Genomic DNA, 17,895 nt, shown 5'->3' on the forward strand with positions numbered 1-17,895 from the left:
GAAACGAAATTGAGTTAAAGTGTCGTATTGGCCTATTTTTTTCCACTGCAGAGGACCTGTTAGACTGGCTATGGTTTCTTTCATTGGTTTTTCCATTTCCATTCGGCTATCGACCTTGTCCAATATTGCTACTACTGCATTATTAGGCTGCCAATGGGACTTGTTCATCATTAGTACACCTGTAGTAGCACATCAATGACTGACCTCATCCAACATTGCTACCAAAGCCTACATTCTGTGCTTCTATGCCAAACCAGGGTTTTCTGCAACACTATTTAGGTAAGGTGGCCGCCTTAACAATGAACGTCTACCACCTTAACGTAAAACACCTTCCCCTTCCCCTTTAAATGGCCAATAAACCACTTTATTTTGGCTGAAACCACCCTCAGATCAAATTTTTTAAAAAGGCTACAACATTGTGGGGAGGTTGTGGTTTGTCAGGGGCAATGGGTGATGTATGAGTTTAGAGGTGGTGCAGGAAGGAGAGAGGAAATGGTTAAAACTTTTATAAGCAGGACTTTTATGTTTTATTACTTCAAAAGAACACATTTCAGCTATTAATGGAAAAAAAAAAACATGGTTTAGAGTTTAGTGACTCTAAACAATCAACAAATGCATTGACTAACCAATCAAATATACAGTGGCTATTCCTCAACAGACCAAGATACATTCTACACCCCTTTCTCTACTGTAAATATAAACGTCATATTCTGGACTGTTTGTAAAACAGTGGAAAATCCACTGATGAGTTTACCCTTCATACCCAGATTCGTTTGGCCCTGTAGTAGAAAAGAGGTCTTTTTTTCACATCTTCACTTCTACTCTTTGTAGATTCTGTAGTTCTGGGCTGCAGCTCAGCTTCTGTGTTGCAGTGATATAATCTGCTCTTGCAGACCTCTGGGTCAAATACAGCTTTAAATAGCCGGGAGCCTTCGCCCAGTCCAAGCTTCCATTCCTCACTCCAACACTCTCTGCCCAAAGGGTTGTAGATACCAGCTGATCCAACAGTTCTACAGATATCAGTAGGAACATATGGGAATATGTATTTGGGTGGGTGGTACTGGAAGGTATAGCATTAATAGAGACCTTGTCCACGTTCTGGTCAGGTACTGATGTTGGGCATTTAGGATGCCATATGAACCATCTATCTAGACAATGCCTTTACATTAGAACATATATTAACAGCTCTGGGCCGAGGTGTCAGGTAGCGAAGTAGAAATACTTCGTTACATTACTTAAGTAGAAAGGTTGGGTATCTATACTTTAGTGGACTAATAATTTTTAGGCAAATTGTTACTCAACTTTACTTTTTTATGCAGTTATCAGTACTTTCAATTCTTTACGGCTGGTCAGCATAAAAAAAAAGATAAATCACGCCATCCGGAAAGCTTGTGGTTGGATAACAAGTATAAAATACCATTCAGATCCTCTATTGGTTGGTATTTGATGAATTTAGGTGTAGTTTCTGAGTTTAGGTGTAGTTTGTGTAGTTTAGGATTTCGCTTCAAGTGCATGGGTGGTTCTGGATGTAATTGAACCTAATCCCTGGGATGGATTTAAGTAGTTTTAAAAGCAGTACTTTTAAGTAAAAAGTTTAAGTTTAAGTTGATACTTCAACTTCTACAACAGTATTTTTAAACCCCAGTATCTATACTTCAACTTTTGACACCATTGGCGGCTGGGGCATCTAGTTTATGTTTGTCATTGGGTATAGAGAACTTATATAGACTCCAGAACATCTTGTTTGTCTGGCAGTGCTGTTCTGAGGTGGTATAATGACAGCATGGATGGAGATGTGATGAGCTGTGGCGTTTGTGGTTCATAACTAACAAATCATCCAACATCAGTAGGCCCACCCTTCCTCTCTAACACTTTTGTGGTTGAATGCAATCAAAACGGTAAGCCTTCTCTGAAAAGACTTTGGAAGAAATGTTGAACTTTTAGCCAAATACTCTATATAAACTACTTGTGGCACAAGGGGATATAATCCTATAAAGTCAGCAAAACAGCTCAGCTTGTTGTAAAGTTACCCAACAGGATTAAGCAAAAACTAATGCTGCGTTCCGTTTATCCCGGAAGTCAGATGTCGAAGCTCGGAATAATGTCAGAAAGAGTTGACTGACGTGTTCCAGTTCAACATTCGAATGACTGTATGCATCAAAACATTTCAAAACATCAATCAAAAATGATCAAAAATACATTAAGCTAAATACATTGGAGGACAACACCACTGGTTTATCAAAGCAAATCTAAGTTATCAATATAACTCTTGATAACATCGGTTTATATACAGTATTTTGATCATCTAAACATCATGGAAACATGTCCACACATAAAAGTTGGACAGCACTGTGTGTCCAATTGATATCATTAGACACAAACAGACACAGATAGAAGTGTGCTAATAAACTGTTTAATACTGTTACTAAAGGTGTTATTAATACCCAGCATTCTTTTAAGAATAAAGTCCCACCCTTCATCAAAAAGAGCCAATCAAATTGTTGGTTACACTGCAAGAGGAGGGCTGCAATGTTAGTAGGCTACTGGGAAAGGCATGAGCTGCATCCCTTGATGAGGAGATCTGCGCAAGTGCAGTAGCCATACCAAGCTGAAATGAAAAATTGCTCATTTTTGTGAATTATTAAGCCAATAAAAGCTATAATCTAACCATGAGATTTTGGACAGCTATTATTAGAGATAAGAGATTATTAGAGACTTCAGTTTACAGTATTTTTTGGTCTGTCACCATTTAAACCAATGGAGGGCTTGTCTTGTATGAGTGTATATATTCATACAATATAACTACCTTGCCTATACAGACTTTAGTTGGTTCATTGCCAATGTGTGGACTTGGTTTACCAGTCTGTACACCATTATTTGGTGAAAATTCAGTTGTTTAGTGTAGTAAACCACAAATATGTGGTTTATTTCTTAAGAAAGCAGCTTTTTAAATAGAAAAACGAGGGACTGACAGCTGAGAAAACGACCAATCAGTGAGGTGACTGAGAAGAAAAGCACCGTTCATTCATGTGCCACCATGACCCTCACAATGTCCTCATTGTTCTGTGCCAATTTGCAGGAAAAATATGTAACACAGACAAGCCTTGTGTCTCAACAGATACAATTTAGACGGAGCAAAATGACAAAGGAGAAAAAAAGACAAAGGAATTCTCAGACAAGGAGCCCGACTGAAGCGGCGGTTTCTCGACAGCAGCGTACGGACGGAAGGACGGAAGGACGGGCGCGGGATCTGTATTTGGACATAACAGGCTTTGGAGGGGGCTGTGTTTAATCCATGCTGATCTGATGGGATTAACACATGAACGCCAGGCTGCTACCCAGAGGCCAAGCTCCAAAACCTTTGAGCCCTCTCCTGCTTGAAGTCACCATGTCAGGAAGGCCTGGCCCAGGGAAAGCGAATCAGCCCGGAGGTCTGGCTGCGGGAGGCTGGCACAGAACACCCGGCCATCTGGCTCACTCCTGGACTGAAGAGAACAGAGCGGTGCATTTACAGGGCACGGAGGTGGAGGGCACTTCCTATAACACTGAACCTTTAACTAAAGAGGTTTAATTAAGGTATTCATCATTTATATCAAAAGAATCTAGTCTCAGTTACTTAATTACACTGCTTGCAATGTCACAAAATTGATTTCAATCCAGTGTTGCATTAATTTATTCATTTTTCACCAAGATCTTGCAGCAGCATTGATGATGGTAGAGTCTGACCACTGCACAAAGCAGCTCTTCTCCATCCAGCACATCCCAAAGATTCTCAATGAGGTTAAGATCTGGACTCTGTGGTGAACTCTCTCTCAATCCATGTGTGAAAATGATGATGATCTCATGCTCCCTGAACCCTGAACTCTTTCACAATTCCAGCCCCTAATGAATCCTGGCATTGCCATCTTGGAATATATGGAAAAAATCTGTCAATGGAATAACCTGGTCTATATATTCAGTATACTCAGGTCGTCAGCTGACCTCATTCTTTGAACACATACTGCTTTTTTCTTTCGGCTTTTGACAGACTATTGGCTATTTGAATACTGGGTGTGTCCCCGAGTTTCTGACCCCAGGCTAGCTTTCACTGTTACATTGTAATAGATCGCATATTACACATATTAACTGGCATATATGTTGTAGGCTGTAAGAGCAAGCATCGTTTTCTGTGCTGATATGTGTTCAAATCTGTTCACTCCATATCCTTTTATGTCTCCATTACATTTCATAGATTTATTCAAATGTATATTATAATTTACATCACTGAAATGGAAAAAAAGACCAAACTAAAAATTTTAATTAAGACTAATTAACTCAGGTTTCAAGTTCCTTGGTAAATTTGAAGCAACAAATTACCTCAAATTATTTAAGTAAATGCAACTTATCCTGACTCACAGTGAATATCGTTGCTGTCCAATAAAAAACAAGTATCTCCATTTTTGTAGTTTTTTTAAGTTTACCACAGAATTTGAGCGCACAAACTGTCTCTTACACTGTGTCAGGTATTCTTCATGAATGGACCAATAGAAGTTCTTCAAAATGACCTGAAATAAACTGTTTTTACTTTGATGTCCATTTAAAATATTAAGAAGCTTTTATCTATGTCCTGCAAAGATGCTGTTTTTAAGATGTTTTTAAGGTTTTCACTAGAAAGCAATGATAGCTCAGTTCGGAAAGCTCTACAGCTGAGTGAACATTAGCCAGCTTCTGATAAGCTTCACTTTGTTGAAGGCATCACTTAGTCCTGTCTTAAGAAGACGTACTATAAACTATATTCTTTCCTTGTCTATTTTTCCTCACAAAAGCTTCAGAACAGTAGGAAATCTGAGCAGCATGTCTTCAATATTGACTCTTTGTATTGGCAAATCCACAAAGAGGGTCTGTAGGTCACGTCTTAAAGCATCACACACCCTTCTAGCTTTTATTCAGCATCATTAAAAGCAGACACTCACAGTGAATTACACTGCTGTACACACTGCTGCATTTGGGCACATACAGATCACACACTGCCACTACTAATCACACTTCACACACATACAGCTCTGGAAGAAAAATAAGAGAGCACTTAAAAATGGTGAATTTCTTTGATTTTACCAAATTGAAAACCTCTGGAATGAATAAAGTTATCCAAAAGCAGTGTGTAAGACTGGCGGAGGAGAACATGATGCCAAGATGCATGAAAACTGTAATTTAAAACCAGGGTTATTCCACCAAATATTGATTTCTGAACTATTAAAACTTTATGAATATGATCTAAAGGTCTGAAAGCTCTGCATCTTTTATTTTGTTATTTCAGCCATTTCTCATCTGTCGCAAATAAATGCTCTAAATGACAATATTTTAATTTGGAATTTGGGAGAAATGTTGTCTGTAGTTTATAGAATAAAACTAAAATGTTCGTTTAACTCAAACATAAACCTATGAATAGCAAAATCAGAGAAACTGATTCAGAAACTGAACTCAAGAGCTATATCCACATACACAGGGGTTGGACAATGAAACTGAAACACCTGTCATCATTTTAGTGTGGGAGGTTTCATGGCTAAATTGGAGCAGCCTGGTGGGCAATCTTCATTAATTGCACATTGCGCCAGTAAGAGCAGGGTGTAAAGGTTCAATTAGCAATGTAAAAGCACAGTTTAGTTGCTCAAAATATTGCAGTGCACACAACATAATGTGTGACATACCAGAGTTCAAAATAGGACAAATTGTCGCTGCACGACTTGCTGGCGCATCTGTGACCAAGACAGCAAGTCTTTGTGATGTATCAGGAGCCACGGTATCCAGGGTTATGTCAGCATACCACCAAGAAGGACCAACCACATCCAACAGGATTAACTGTGGACGCTGTAAGAGGATCACGGCTGATCAAATCACGGCAGAATTCAATGTGCACCTCAACTCTCCTGTTTCCACCAGAACTGTCCGTCACCACAACAAATTATTTTGGTCTAAAACCAGGTGTTTCAGTTTCATTGTCCAACCCCTGTATATACAGAGAGAGAGAGAGAGAGAGAATCAGTGGGAGTTTGAGCCACAGAATCCAGGGGAGGATGACCCTCGCAGTCGAGCCAGCAGCGTCGCTGGAAATCATTTCTCATAACTCGTGTTCAACAGAGCTCATCTTCTCGGATGCCTCCTTTTCTGCCACATCGAGCGCTCGTGAAGAGAGAGCGGGCGAACACATTTGGGCAGCGACCGCGGCGCTCTGTAATCACTCCTTCTCCTCGCTCCATCAGCCGCTCCCCTCGGTTTAAACAGCGCTCCCTCCATCTCCGCCCGGCAGGCTGTGAGTGATACGCCGGTGCGCTAATTGAAACGTCTCAAATTACCCCGATTCTTTCCACCAGTGCACAACCGTCTTTATAGCAGTCTGCATAAACCTATATAATATACGACACACTCACTCACCCAGGCTGTATATGAAAACACACACACACACACTCGGGGGAGAATGAGCGAGAGGGGGGGGGTGATTATGCATAAGGCGGTTGTCCATTAGCACAGCTAGCCGTTTTAGAAATTGCGGCAAATCTTCCATGAAAATACATTTCCTCTAATGTTCTAGTCACGCGTGGGGCACACTGCGCTGCCCATAGCCATAAAGCTACAGTGTGGAAAATTACCTCGCCTGTTTGATTAGAGGATGACACTAGGAGGAGCTGAATAAGAGAGAGAGAGAGAGAGAGAGAGAGGGAGAGAGAGAGAGACAATAGGAAGGGGTCTTTATAAAATTAAAAGAGCGACAGCAGCGCTGCAGCATTTTCTGTGCCAGCTTATTGGCCTGGGACTGGAAATCTGCTGCAATATCTTTAAATAGATAGGATGAAATCAGTGTGGAGAAAGAAAAGTCCTCGCAGTGTGAACTCAAAAAGACTCTCAGCACTTTCTATACAGCCCTGAATTGGCCTGAGTATCGTTTTCAAATTTGATATTGATACAGATACTTGTTCTAAATTGTAACCAAAAAATACAAAAAGTGCAATAATTATTCTCACACAATGTATTTATTAAAGGAGAACTCCTTTAATACATACATTGTGTTCCTTGTATTTTTGGAGGGAGACTTACTGTATTGTAATATCTTAGGGTAGAGTGCAAGAGACAGCGCAAGAGAGGGAGAGACACAGCGAGTGAGTGAGAGAGAGCGAGTGAGCGAGAGAGTGCGAGTGAGTGAGAGACAGCACGAGTGAGTGAGAGACAGAGCAAGTGAGCGAGAGACATTGTGAGTGAGTGAGAGACAGCGCAAGTGAGCAAGAGACACTGTGAGTGAGTGAGAGACAGCGCGAGTAAGTGAAAGACAGAGCAAGTGAGCGAGAGACAGAACAAGGGAGCCAGAGACATTGAGTGAGTGAGAGACAGCGTGAGTGAGTGAAAGACAGTGCGAGTGAGTGAGAGACAGTGCGAGTGAGCGAGAGACAGTGCGAGTGAGTGAGAGACAGAGCAAGTGAGCGAGAGACATTGTGAGTTTTTTATCATATTACATATTACTGAACTAACTCAGAGCTGATGTATTTGTTAGCTCAAAATACCTCAATCGATATTCTCAATCGATAAATGGTAACACACATTTGGGGAATTGCAAATTTACATGACTTTACCAAAGCTTTCTGGGTATTTTTTTTATTTTTCCAAAACTTATCCAGGCCTGGAAATTTTTATTTTTAAATTCCATGACTTTTCCAGGTTTTTCATATCCAAACATACAAATATCCAAAAACTAGTTAGGATCAGTAACTAACACTCAATTCTCAATTGGGAGACACCCAGTGTCTAGACTGAGGCCCTTACCATACTCTAGGTACCAAAGTACCATAAGCAGCCTGTTTACCATAGAAGGTTTAAAACAATAATTACTAACTGTTTGTTACATATTATTACACACAAATACATCACAAATCATAAATACAAGAAATATATACAATAGAAGCTCTTTATCAGAAAGGGGATTCAAATTCTCAAAGCCCAATCTCACAACTTGCTGCCAAATACTCCAAACAGACCCTCAGAGCAGAGAAGAAACAATTTCACAGACAGTATCTTTTCTATCAGCAGCTGCATGATGAGACCCATTCGCCCCTCTTTACTCTGATGAAACAGAGATGGCTGCTTGAAGAGCGAGAGAGCGAGCGCGAGAGATGCAGTCGGAAGAGGCAGATCGACAGACGAGTGGCTCATCTCTTAAGCCCCATCATGAGAAGACCAGAGCTGTGTGATGGAGCGCTGCTACCAGTGCGTGATTAAACCCGCCACAATCAGAAAACGAGTGGACGCTGTTAAAAAACTGACGCAACATTCTTACATAGGAAACTGTGCTGATTGAAAGCTGACAAAGCTGCTTCAGCTGAGTGTTTTTTTTTTGTTGACGATATACAGGGGTTGGACAATGAAACTGAAACACCTGTCATTTTAGTGTGGGATTTTAGGTTTCATGGCTAAATTGGAGCAGCCTGGTGGCCAATCTTCATTAATTGCACATTATTGCACCAGTAAGAGCAGAGTGTGAAGGTTGGTTCAATTAGCAGTGTAAGAGCACAGTTCTGCTCTAAATATTACAAAGCACACAACATTATGGGTGACATACCAGAGTTCAAAAGAGGACAAATTGTTGGTGCACGTCTTGCTGGCGCATCTGTGACCAAGACAGCAAGTCTTTGTGATGCATCAAGAGCCACGGTGTCCAGGGTAATGTCAGCATACCACCAAGAAGGACCAACCACATCCAACAGGATTAACTGTGGACGCTGTAAGAGGAAGCTGTCTGAAAGGGATGTTCGGGTGCTAACCCGGATTGTATCCAAAAAACATAAAACCACGGCTGATCAAATCACGGCAGAATTCAATGTGCACCTCAACTCTCCTGTTTCCACCAGAACTGTCTGTATGGACAGTAAATTATTGTGGTCTTAAACCAGGTTTTTCAGTTTGCTCTGTGCTATACGTGCTACTGCATGTTCTTCATTCATCTTGATAGTTTTTCAGAGGTCAAGTCCAGGTTAGACATGTTTTATTTCGGATGGGGGTAAAGGTCATGCAGCAAACGCTGCCTTTCTCAGCTGCACTCGTACACTACACAGAGCTCTTCATTCTCATGCAGGCCTCAACCAATCCCGAATCAGCTTTCAGACTGCTGTGCGGCTAGACAGAGAGAAAATACCCTCGGGTATAATACACAAATAGAGCTCCACTCACACTCTCCATGGATATATCCCACAGCGCTCGCCCACTTCCGCAGATAATTGTTTCAGATACACGTATATATCTGCATGCTTCAGATATTATTACTAACAATCGACCAGTATCTAATCAGCATGTGCAATACCATACTGTATAATGCATGATAATATTGCAATTAGGGGTGGGCGATATGGCCCTAAAATAATATCACGATATTTTATGGTATTTTTTTTGCGATAACGATACTCTTAGCGATATGACAAAACACAGAATTAAAAATATTTATATATTTCAAGAATACACTACTGCAACAAAATGAAAATTAAATTATTTTATTTGTATTTATTTATTTATTTATTTATTATTTGATATGGCGCACCCCTAACTGAGATATAAAAAAAAAAAAAGAATTGTATCCAATATGTAACAGAAGTCAGTGTTCCAGAATGTCATGATTCTAATAATGCACTCCAACTATCTCTGTATATCCAGGATTAAAGTAAAGAGAGAACTGAAAACTGAGAACAGTGTACATTTTTTTCTTTTGCCAAAACAGCAAAAAAAGTCGTACCCTGATGTGATAGTTAAGGGTGGGTGATATGGCACGATATTTCAGGGTATAATTATGATAATTATATCGCAATATTCAAAAATGTTGGCAATATTATTGCGTATGATACGATACAGCACACCCCTAAAATCGCCAACATTTTTAAATACCATAAACAATATTTAAAAAAACACAGTATTAGTTTACATGTAAAGACATGTGAAAAATATGTCAGACAGTGATTCAAATTATTTTTAATGTGTTTAAACTCCACCCACTATCATGGAAGTCTACTAATCTGATTGGATAAACTGTAAACTTTTTAGTAGGAGAGTGTATATTTATTAAAAATCAGAGTTTTGATTGAAACATTCTCAAGCCTTGAATACAATATTACAATGTATTGTGATAGATGGAATCATAACCTCTGTATTGCGATACATACTGTTTAATTTGATTTTAATGTTACATTGCATATTTTGTTCTATTATTATTATTATTATTATTATTATTATTATTACAGATCATATGTTACTGTTTCCATCAGCTGCCAGAACCTTGAGAGAGCGCAGTTGGTCTTGCCCTCTCTCAGGGTGGGTACAGTAGATGGCGCTCTTTCCTTTCATCACTCCTAGGGTGATGTCGATTAGCACAAGGCTGCGTCTGTGAGCTGATGTATCAGAACCGAGTCGCTGCGCTTTCCTCCAAATGCGCTGTGATGCTACTCAACAATCAGCTACATCAGCAGCAGTTCTAAAAGAGGTGGAGTCTGATTTCACATGTATCATGAGGAGGCATGTGCTAGTCTTTACGCTCCTTGTGTTGTGGCATCACCTAAGGGGATATTATTTTTTTTAGGGACATATTGTCTAATAACTATCTAATCAACAGTCCAGATTAAACAGTTCTTCTTCACCTACTGGCAAAAGTATCCTAATGCAATGTTTACTTCCCCTTCAATCCAGATCCCGTTCAATGCGATCGATACTCCATATTAATACACAGCCTCAAAATCAATTTTAACCATACGCATCAGCAGATACAGTCGCGGGAAAAAATAAATATATTGCTTACTGGCACTGAGCCAGAATTTCAGCTTATTCCAGTAGAGACCTCTTAAAGGTTAAATTACATTAAGCTCCTCTGATTGAAGCTGCGAGACCTCTAATCTGTCCTTCATGAATTTATAATTCAGCGTCACCAGAGTGAATCAATATCTGACCACCAGCTATAAAACTTCAGCACGTCCACCGGCAAACACCGGTCACACCGCATAAAGCGAGATTCCAGATGTGGCATCAAGATTGACATTGCCACGTCCTTCAGCTGTGAGTTTTTTTAGAGTGGTGGACTGGTCTTTAGACAAATGGCCGTTCAGCTGACCCTCGAGTTCAGAACTGGTTTGACAGAATAAAGTAGATTTTTAGTATTTTTTTTCCCTGCAGGAAAGGGAAAGGCAGCTTCTCACTGCGGACAGATATCGAAATTCAATACTTACACAGCACTGAAGAGAGGTAGCATATTAGAGATGGCATTTTAGATGCAATGCCTCAATTAAAAATCAAAAAAAGGTCATACATAAGTTTTGTCTTTGTGAAAAAGAAAATACACTGGACACTCATGATTTTAAAGTTGGTATCAGAACAGAAAAACTGGTATTTCTTAAGGTAAAATAACTTTTTTTTAGAGTTTTGTCTCTTTGTGCTGAATAAATGAGAGGAACTGTTGATTTCCGAGCTGTGGATTGATTGGATTGACTGCGCAATTTCAATTTCCTCTCTTTCTGAGTGAATAATTGTTGTTTGCTGTTGTTTTCCTATTTTACTCGGATAGAAAACACTCATATTGCAAGGAACAGCAACAGGAGCTCCTCAGATAAAGTGCTGTTCTTATCTCATTTCTCTCCAGGAAGGATAGAGCGAGAAAGACTAACTGGATAGCGTTAGCTAGCGTGCTATGCCAGTATGCTTCTTTGCAACAGAAGAACTGAAAAGCAGAATAAGTATTGCAAGAAGTGCTATACTAAACTGCTGGCCAGTGCTAGGTACAGTTGCAAGAAAAAATATGTGAACCCTTTGAGATTACTTAGATTTCTGCATAAATTGATCTTTAAATATGTTCTGATCTTCATGTCCGTCACAACAGTAGACAAACAAAGTCTGCTAAAACTAATAACACACAAAACATTTATACGTTTCCGTGGTTTTATTGAACACAACTTGGTAAAATTTCGATGGTAAGACAGACAATCTACAAATGGAGAAAGTTCAGCACTTTTGATACTCTCCCTAGGCGTGGTCGTCCTGTAAAGATGACTGCAAGAGCACAGCGCAGAATGATCAAAGAGGTGAAGAAGAATCCTAGAGTGTTTTTACAGTGTTTTTACAGAAGAAAGAAATAAAACCTTTTTTATATGTGCAAAACCTGCCATTAAACAGCTAACAGCCAACCTTGACTCAACTGAAGAACAAAAAAGATGCAGAGCTTTCAGACCTCAAATAATACAAAGAAAACAAGTTCATATTCATAAAGTTTTAAGAGTTCAGAAATCAATATTTGGTGGAATAATCCTGGTTTTTAATCACGGTTTTCACGCATCTTGGCGTCATGTTCTCCTCCACCAGTCTTACACACTGCTTTTGGATAACTTTATGCCTTTACTCCTGATGCAACAATTTAAGCAGTTCATCTTGGTTCAATGATCTCCGATGGGCTGGAATCATCCATCTTCCTCTTGATTATATTCCAGAGGTTCTTTAATCGTTTAATAGTTGTGCATCATGACATATATTGAAACATAGTTCCTGTACTGCCATGCTTTTGCCAATGCACAGCACTAATAGCATCAGGAAACCCCACAGAACACACTCTTACAGACTTCATACTTGATAAATTAGAGGAGGAATTCCCATGTTATTAAATCACATTGTTTCCCACTGTCCTTTTTCCCTAGACCCACCTGACCCCACTCATCAGCTCCTTCCCGAGCCCCTCACGGCTTGTAAACGTCTGAGTTACAGCAGGGAAAACACCAGCAAGGCTGGGAAGCGCCGCTGATAGACGGGATCTCGTAAACGCCAGCCGGATTCCTCAAGCAGAGGAATGTGCGTCCATGTCTCTGCTGCATTTTTTAGGACAGAAAACAGCAGTGAGCGACTGGGATATGATTCCCACAGCAGGAAACATATCTGGGACTACAGTACAGGCCAAAAGTTTGGACACACCTTCTCTTTTTTTTTAATGCATTTTCTTTATTTTCATGCTACAGTAAAGTATTACTATATATTTACAAAGCGCTATAGTTACTGCTCCTGAAGCTTTTTTGCACCTCGTATCCAGAGTTTTTTTTAGAGTTTTGTCTCTTTGTGCAGAACAAATGAGAGGAATTGTTGATTTCCGAGCTGTGGATTGATTGGACTCATTGCGCAATTTTAATTTCCTCTCTTTTTGAGTGAATAATTGCTGTTTGCTGTTGTTTTCCTATTTTATTCAGATAAAAACACTAATATTGCAAGGAACAGCAGCAGGAGCTCCTCAGATAAAGTGCTGTTCTTATCTCATTTCTCTCTAGGAAGGATAGAGCGAGAAAGACTAACTGGATAGCATTAGCTAGCGTGCTGTGCCAGTATGCTTCTTTGCAGCACTATACTTTTCCTTTTTCTTACTTTATTCCTCTTTCTCTCTTTATCTGGATGGGAATATCAGCCAATAAATAGTGTAGCAACCATATAAATAAGCAGGAATATTGGGAATGGTACCGGAATGTTGCCAGAATGTTTGGTAGACACAGGGAAAGATAAAAACAAATCAAGAAACAGGAACAAATATCTTTAGCACAGTTTTCTTCCTTTTTGTACAAAAAAAAAAACATGGCAGCGAGCACATGGGCAACACACACACTCATCATCAAACAGACTATGCACAGCACGCTGGACATTGGAGCACATTTCACAACCCACTGCCCCGCTAGAATTACTCCAGTGTTGACAGGGGGGCTGCTAGGCTAAGTAGTAATTTTCCATTTCCACTACGCACCACAGCGGCAGCTGGAACACCCCAGCTCAGAGCTGCAGGTAAATGTAGCTGCAATGCTCCAAATTGACACAAATAAACCTGAAGCCCGTCGGGTAAATGGAGCCATTGCTCAAAACCACCACTTACATCACTGCTTACTTCACAGGCTAGCAAAGCTAACAGTGCTAAAATGCCTCAGAACACAGGCTGTGCACCAACAAAACCACAGGCAAGTTCGGACAGGCAATATGACAACACATTAAGCTGTTCTACCTATGTTGTAAAGATGAAAAAAAAAATGGCTTTTTTTACAGTATTTATTTACAGTATTAGTTGATAAATGAGCGATGTCACTGTCAAAACTAACTAATAACTAATGAACGGGAACAAAAACAACAGTTTTGAGCATATAGTAGAAATCTCCAGTTTCTAAAGTAAGCTACACCAATGCTATGATGCGCTGTTTGATTAATTACGGGAGCTTACAAAAATTGTTCTATTTAACCAAATTTATGTGGACAAGCGATGTCCCCCCAACCAACTGTCATGCAAAAAGCATTGCAACCTCACACACTAAGAAAACCCTGCCAAAATTACAGTGGAAGTCAATGTAATACAGTCATTTTGATATATTTGATAATATTCATATGAGTCCATCTATCGCGAAGTTCTGGCATTTTTGCAATGCAGCAACATAATGTCTAAGATGTTTATAGTATTTAGGTTAGAGGTTGGAGGTCTTGAGCTGAAGTGAAGAGGGAGGTATGGGCAAGGAATGCAAAATTATCTCAAAATCAAAAAGAGGGCTTGTAGTGCAATGCCTGCCATGAAATTGGTAATTATTCTTCTCCTACAAATGTGTCGAGTTGATAAATTAAATGTTGGTAGCACTGTGTGTTTGGGGAGGAAACTTGGAGTTGAGTTATACATGACATTTGTCCACTTAAACAGTTTAGGTTTTTGTCAGATTTGTCTGAATGTTGGTGAGGGATTTTTTTGTCTGCTGTTAAGTTAAATATTAGGCAATATTTTCCTGTGAATAACTGCTGTAATGGCATTAACCCAAAAGAGCCCATGGTGACTTATGTGTCACAGAACCTTTAAAAGCCTTGTAAAATTCCTTACAGCATTATGTCCTTTACTTTAACTCATTTAGTTCTTAAGTAATACATACTAAACATCTTGAGAGCATCACTGGACTGGAGTGTGTAAATATGTGCTGGGTTAGTTCTGTATTATTTGCTTTTTGTTTTTACTGATCTGTTCCAACCAGTTTAACAATTCAAATCCTTTAATTAAGTGTTTTACATTCCATAAAACTAGTTCTGATTTGATAGCTAGAGAACAAGCTGTTAAAACGCAGGTTATGAAATTGTTATAAAAACAACTTGCACAGCCTGATGTGTTTGAAATATGCAAAAGTTTAAAAATGTAGTATTTATAAATATCATGAAATACAAAAATTGCCATGTCCTGTCATATCGCCCAGCCTCAAAGTGCAATCGTGTGTGCGCGCGCGACTTAAAAACGTAATAGTCAACAGAGCAGTAATAAACAGAGAGCACGGGGAGCGTATAAAGCGGGATCGCGTGCCTCACCTTTGGTTTTTCATTTTACTCTCCTTCTTATTGAGAACCCCCGGCACGCAGTTGGTGAGCTCGGTCCAGTCGGCGTGCAGCCCGCAGCTCCAGCCGGTGGAGAAGCGCGAGAAGAGCCAAGTCTCCTTGCGGTTCGGCCGGTAACACGTGCACTTCTTCTGACCAGGTCTGCAGTCGCAGGGAACCTCCAGCCGGACGTTCTGCACCAGGTGGCGGCCGAAGGTGGTGCCGCCGGTCTTCTGGATGTGCAGGAAGACGATCACGTCGTCGCCCTTGATCTGGAAGTCCAGCGTGCGCTCCAGGTCCCGCACGGGGAAGTAGTACTTCTTGACGTAGTGCGGGTCCGGGGTCGGGTAGATATCCATCTCGTCCTCCAGCGCGTAGCCGTGCGGGGAACCCAAGTTCATCATCCCCGGCGCCACGTACTGGTACAGAATCAACATGAAGAGGACCGACCCGACCACGACGAACCAGAATTTGCTGGTTCTCTCAACCATGTTCCTTCCAGCGGGCTTCATACGTGACCATTTCTCAGTTCACTCGGACTGGAGCGGCTGGCGAGACGTCGGTAACCCGCGGTGCGGCACTACGCGCGGCGCGCCGGCCCCAGCACCGACCCGCGACTGGCACGGAGACCGAAGGCGCATATGTGTTGCTGGGTTTTCTTTCCTGTTAAGCCCGAAAAAAAGAAGAAGAGGAAAAAAATATGAAGAAGAAAAAGCCTGTAAGACCCGAGCGCGTCCGACCGGCTGCCCGAACCCAACAGAATCCCGCCGTACCCAGCCGTAACCGGTCCCTCTCCTCCGGACGTCGCTCCGCACTCGCACTCGGCGGCGCGCTACCTTGTTTTAAAGTCCTCAACACACGACAGCGCGTATTCTGTAACCCCACCTGTTTTCAGGTAAACGCCCGCCCCTCACGCGCTACAGTTTATACGATTGGCTGGACATTCCCCATCACCCGCGCTGTAATTGGTGCACAGCAACTGCTAGGCGGGGTTTTCCGAAATACAGGTGTGGAAGAAAATAAATAGAAAACATACACAATGTCCATAGCAAAGAGAAAGCGTTGAATACTGTATTTTGTTTCAAATTGTAAAATCTCAAATTAAACTTTTTAAGTTTAGAACAAAAAATGCAGCTCTGAAAAAAATAACAAAATTGTGAATCAATTTCTTTTATTATAGGTATATGTTTCAGTAAAATGAGCATTGTTGTTTTATTCCATTTTATTCTATAAACTACGGACAACATTTCTCCAAAATTCCAAATAAGAGCATTTGTTTGCAGAAAACGAGAAATAATCATTCTTTAATCCTGGCATGTTCTTCTCCACCAGTCTTACACACTGCTTTTGGATAACTTTATGCCACTCATGGTGCAAATATTTAAGCAGTTTAGCTTGATGGTTTGATGGCTTGTGATCATCCATCTTTCTCTTGATTATATATTTATATTCCAGATGTTTATCATTAAGTGGTATCTTATTTTTTTAGAGCTGTATTTATCATTTTTTCATCAAATGTAATCGATTATAAGTCGAAATGTATATTATTATTTGAGTCTCGTACATGTCTTAGTAATATAAAAAAGCTGTGTCTGCTAAAAAGTATATAAAATAAATAAACATGCTGAAAACTACACTGTTTTTGAACCCACACCCGTTTTTCGCAAAGTGCCCGCCCCTCCCGCGCTACGATTGGCTGGATTTGTCCCGCCACCCGCGCTGGGATTGGCTTGTGGGTAGAAACTCAATAAGAAGAAAATAAGTGGGAAGAAAGTAAATAATAACGTTCACAACGAAAATAAATAAACTGTACAGGTAAATATTCTGGTTGGTTTACTAGGCCCTATGCATAAGGTTTCTAATTATTTTATTATTTCTATCTGTATCTTGTTTTTAAGTCCTCCACACAAAACAACGCTTTGTTTTGTGTCCCCACCCATTTTCCGCCTAGGGCCCGCCCACGCCTGAGCTACGATTGGCTGAAATTGTTCCTCCACCTGCGCTGGGATTGGTGGACTGATGGTGTGCAAAACCGGTGTGAAAGAAAATAAATAACGTCCACAGCCGAACAAAAATGTTTTGTAAACGTACTGCACTTGCGCTTTATAATTGTTTTTATTTTTGTAATTATTAGAAATGACAAACTAGAAAAAAAAAAAGAAACAAAAATAAATTACCGATTTTTTTGTAATTCCATTGATTTGTAATTCCATTTTAAAAATTGACGTTAATCAAAACTAGATAAATTGTACGATAAATAAACCATGCCTCTCAATAAAAAAGCTTTATATATGATAATTTCAGCTATTCTTGACGTCTTAATTGGTGTAAATTCAATAGTTTAAATTCAGCGATTTTTGTGACTCACAAATGCGGGTGTGATTAGCTTTAGCATTTCTGAAATCAACGTTAATATCTTTAGTATTTTCAACACTAACAGCACCATAGGGTTAGCTCCGCCACTTCAGTTTTATAAGCACTCTCATCGCTGCCACTTATTAATCAAATCACTATAGCACATGATTGTCATCAGCATGTATACATAATTAC

At 40.1% G+C, this 17,895-nt stretch overlaps 1 protein-coding gene across 1 annotated transcript in view; it reads right to left on the reverse strand.

The window, feature by feature from the left end:
• Window positions 1-16,194, reverse strand: part of hs6st1a (heparan sulfate 6-O-sulfotransferase 1a) — a 173,366-nt gene extending 157,172 nt beyond the window's left edge. Inside the window, exon 1 of the mRNA XM_022667048.2 lies at window positions 15,340-16,194. Coding sequence (XP_022522769.1) covers window positions 15,340-15,857 — 518 coding nt within the window. The 5' untranslated portion in view covers window positions 15,858-16,194. The remainder of the gene's footprint in view (window positions 1-15,339) is intronic.
• Window positions 16,195-17,895: the final 1,701 nt, after the last annotated feature.

This window comes from Astyanax mexicanus, chromosome 8 (genome assembly GCF_023375975.1).
Source record: "Astyanax mexicanus isolate ESR-SI-001 chromosome 8, AstMex3_surface, whole genome shotgun sequence".
NCBI lineage: Eukaryota > Metazoa > Chordata > Actinopteri > Characiformes > Acestrorhamphidae > Astyanax > Astyanax mexicanus.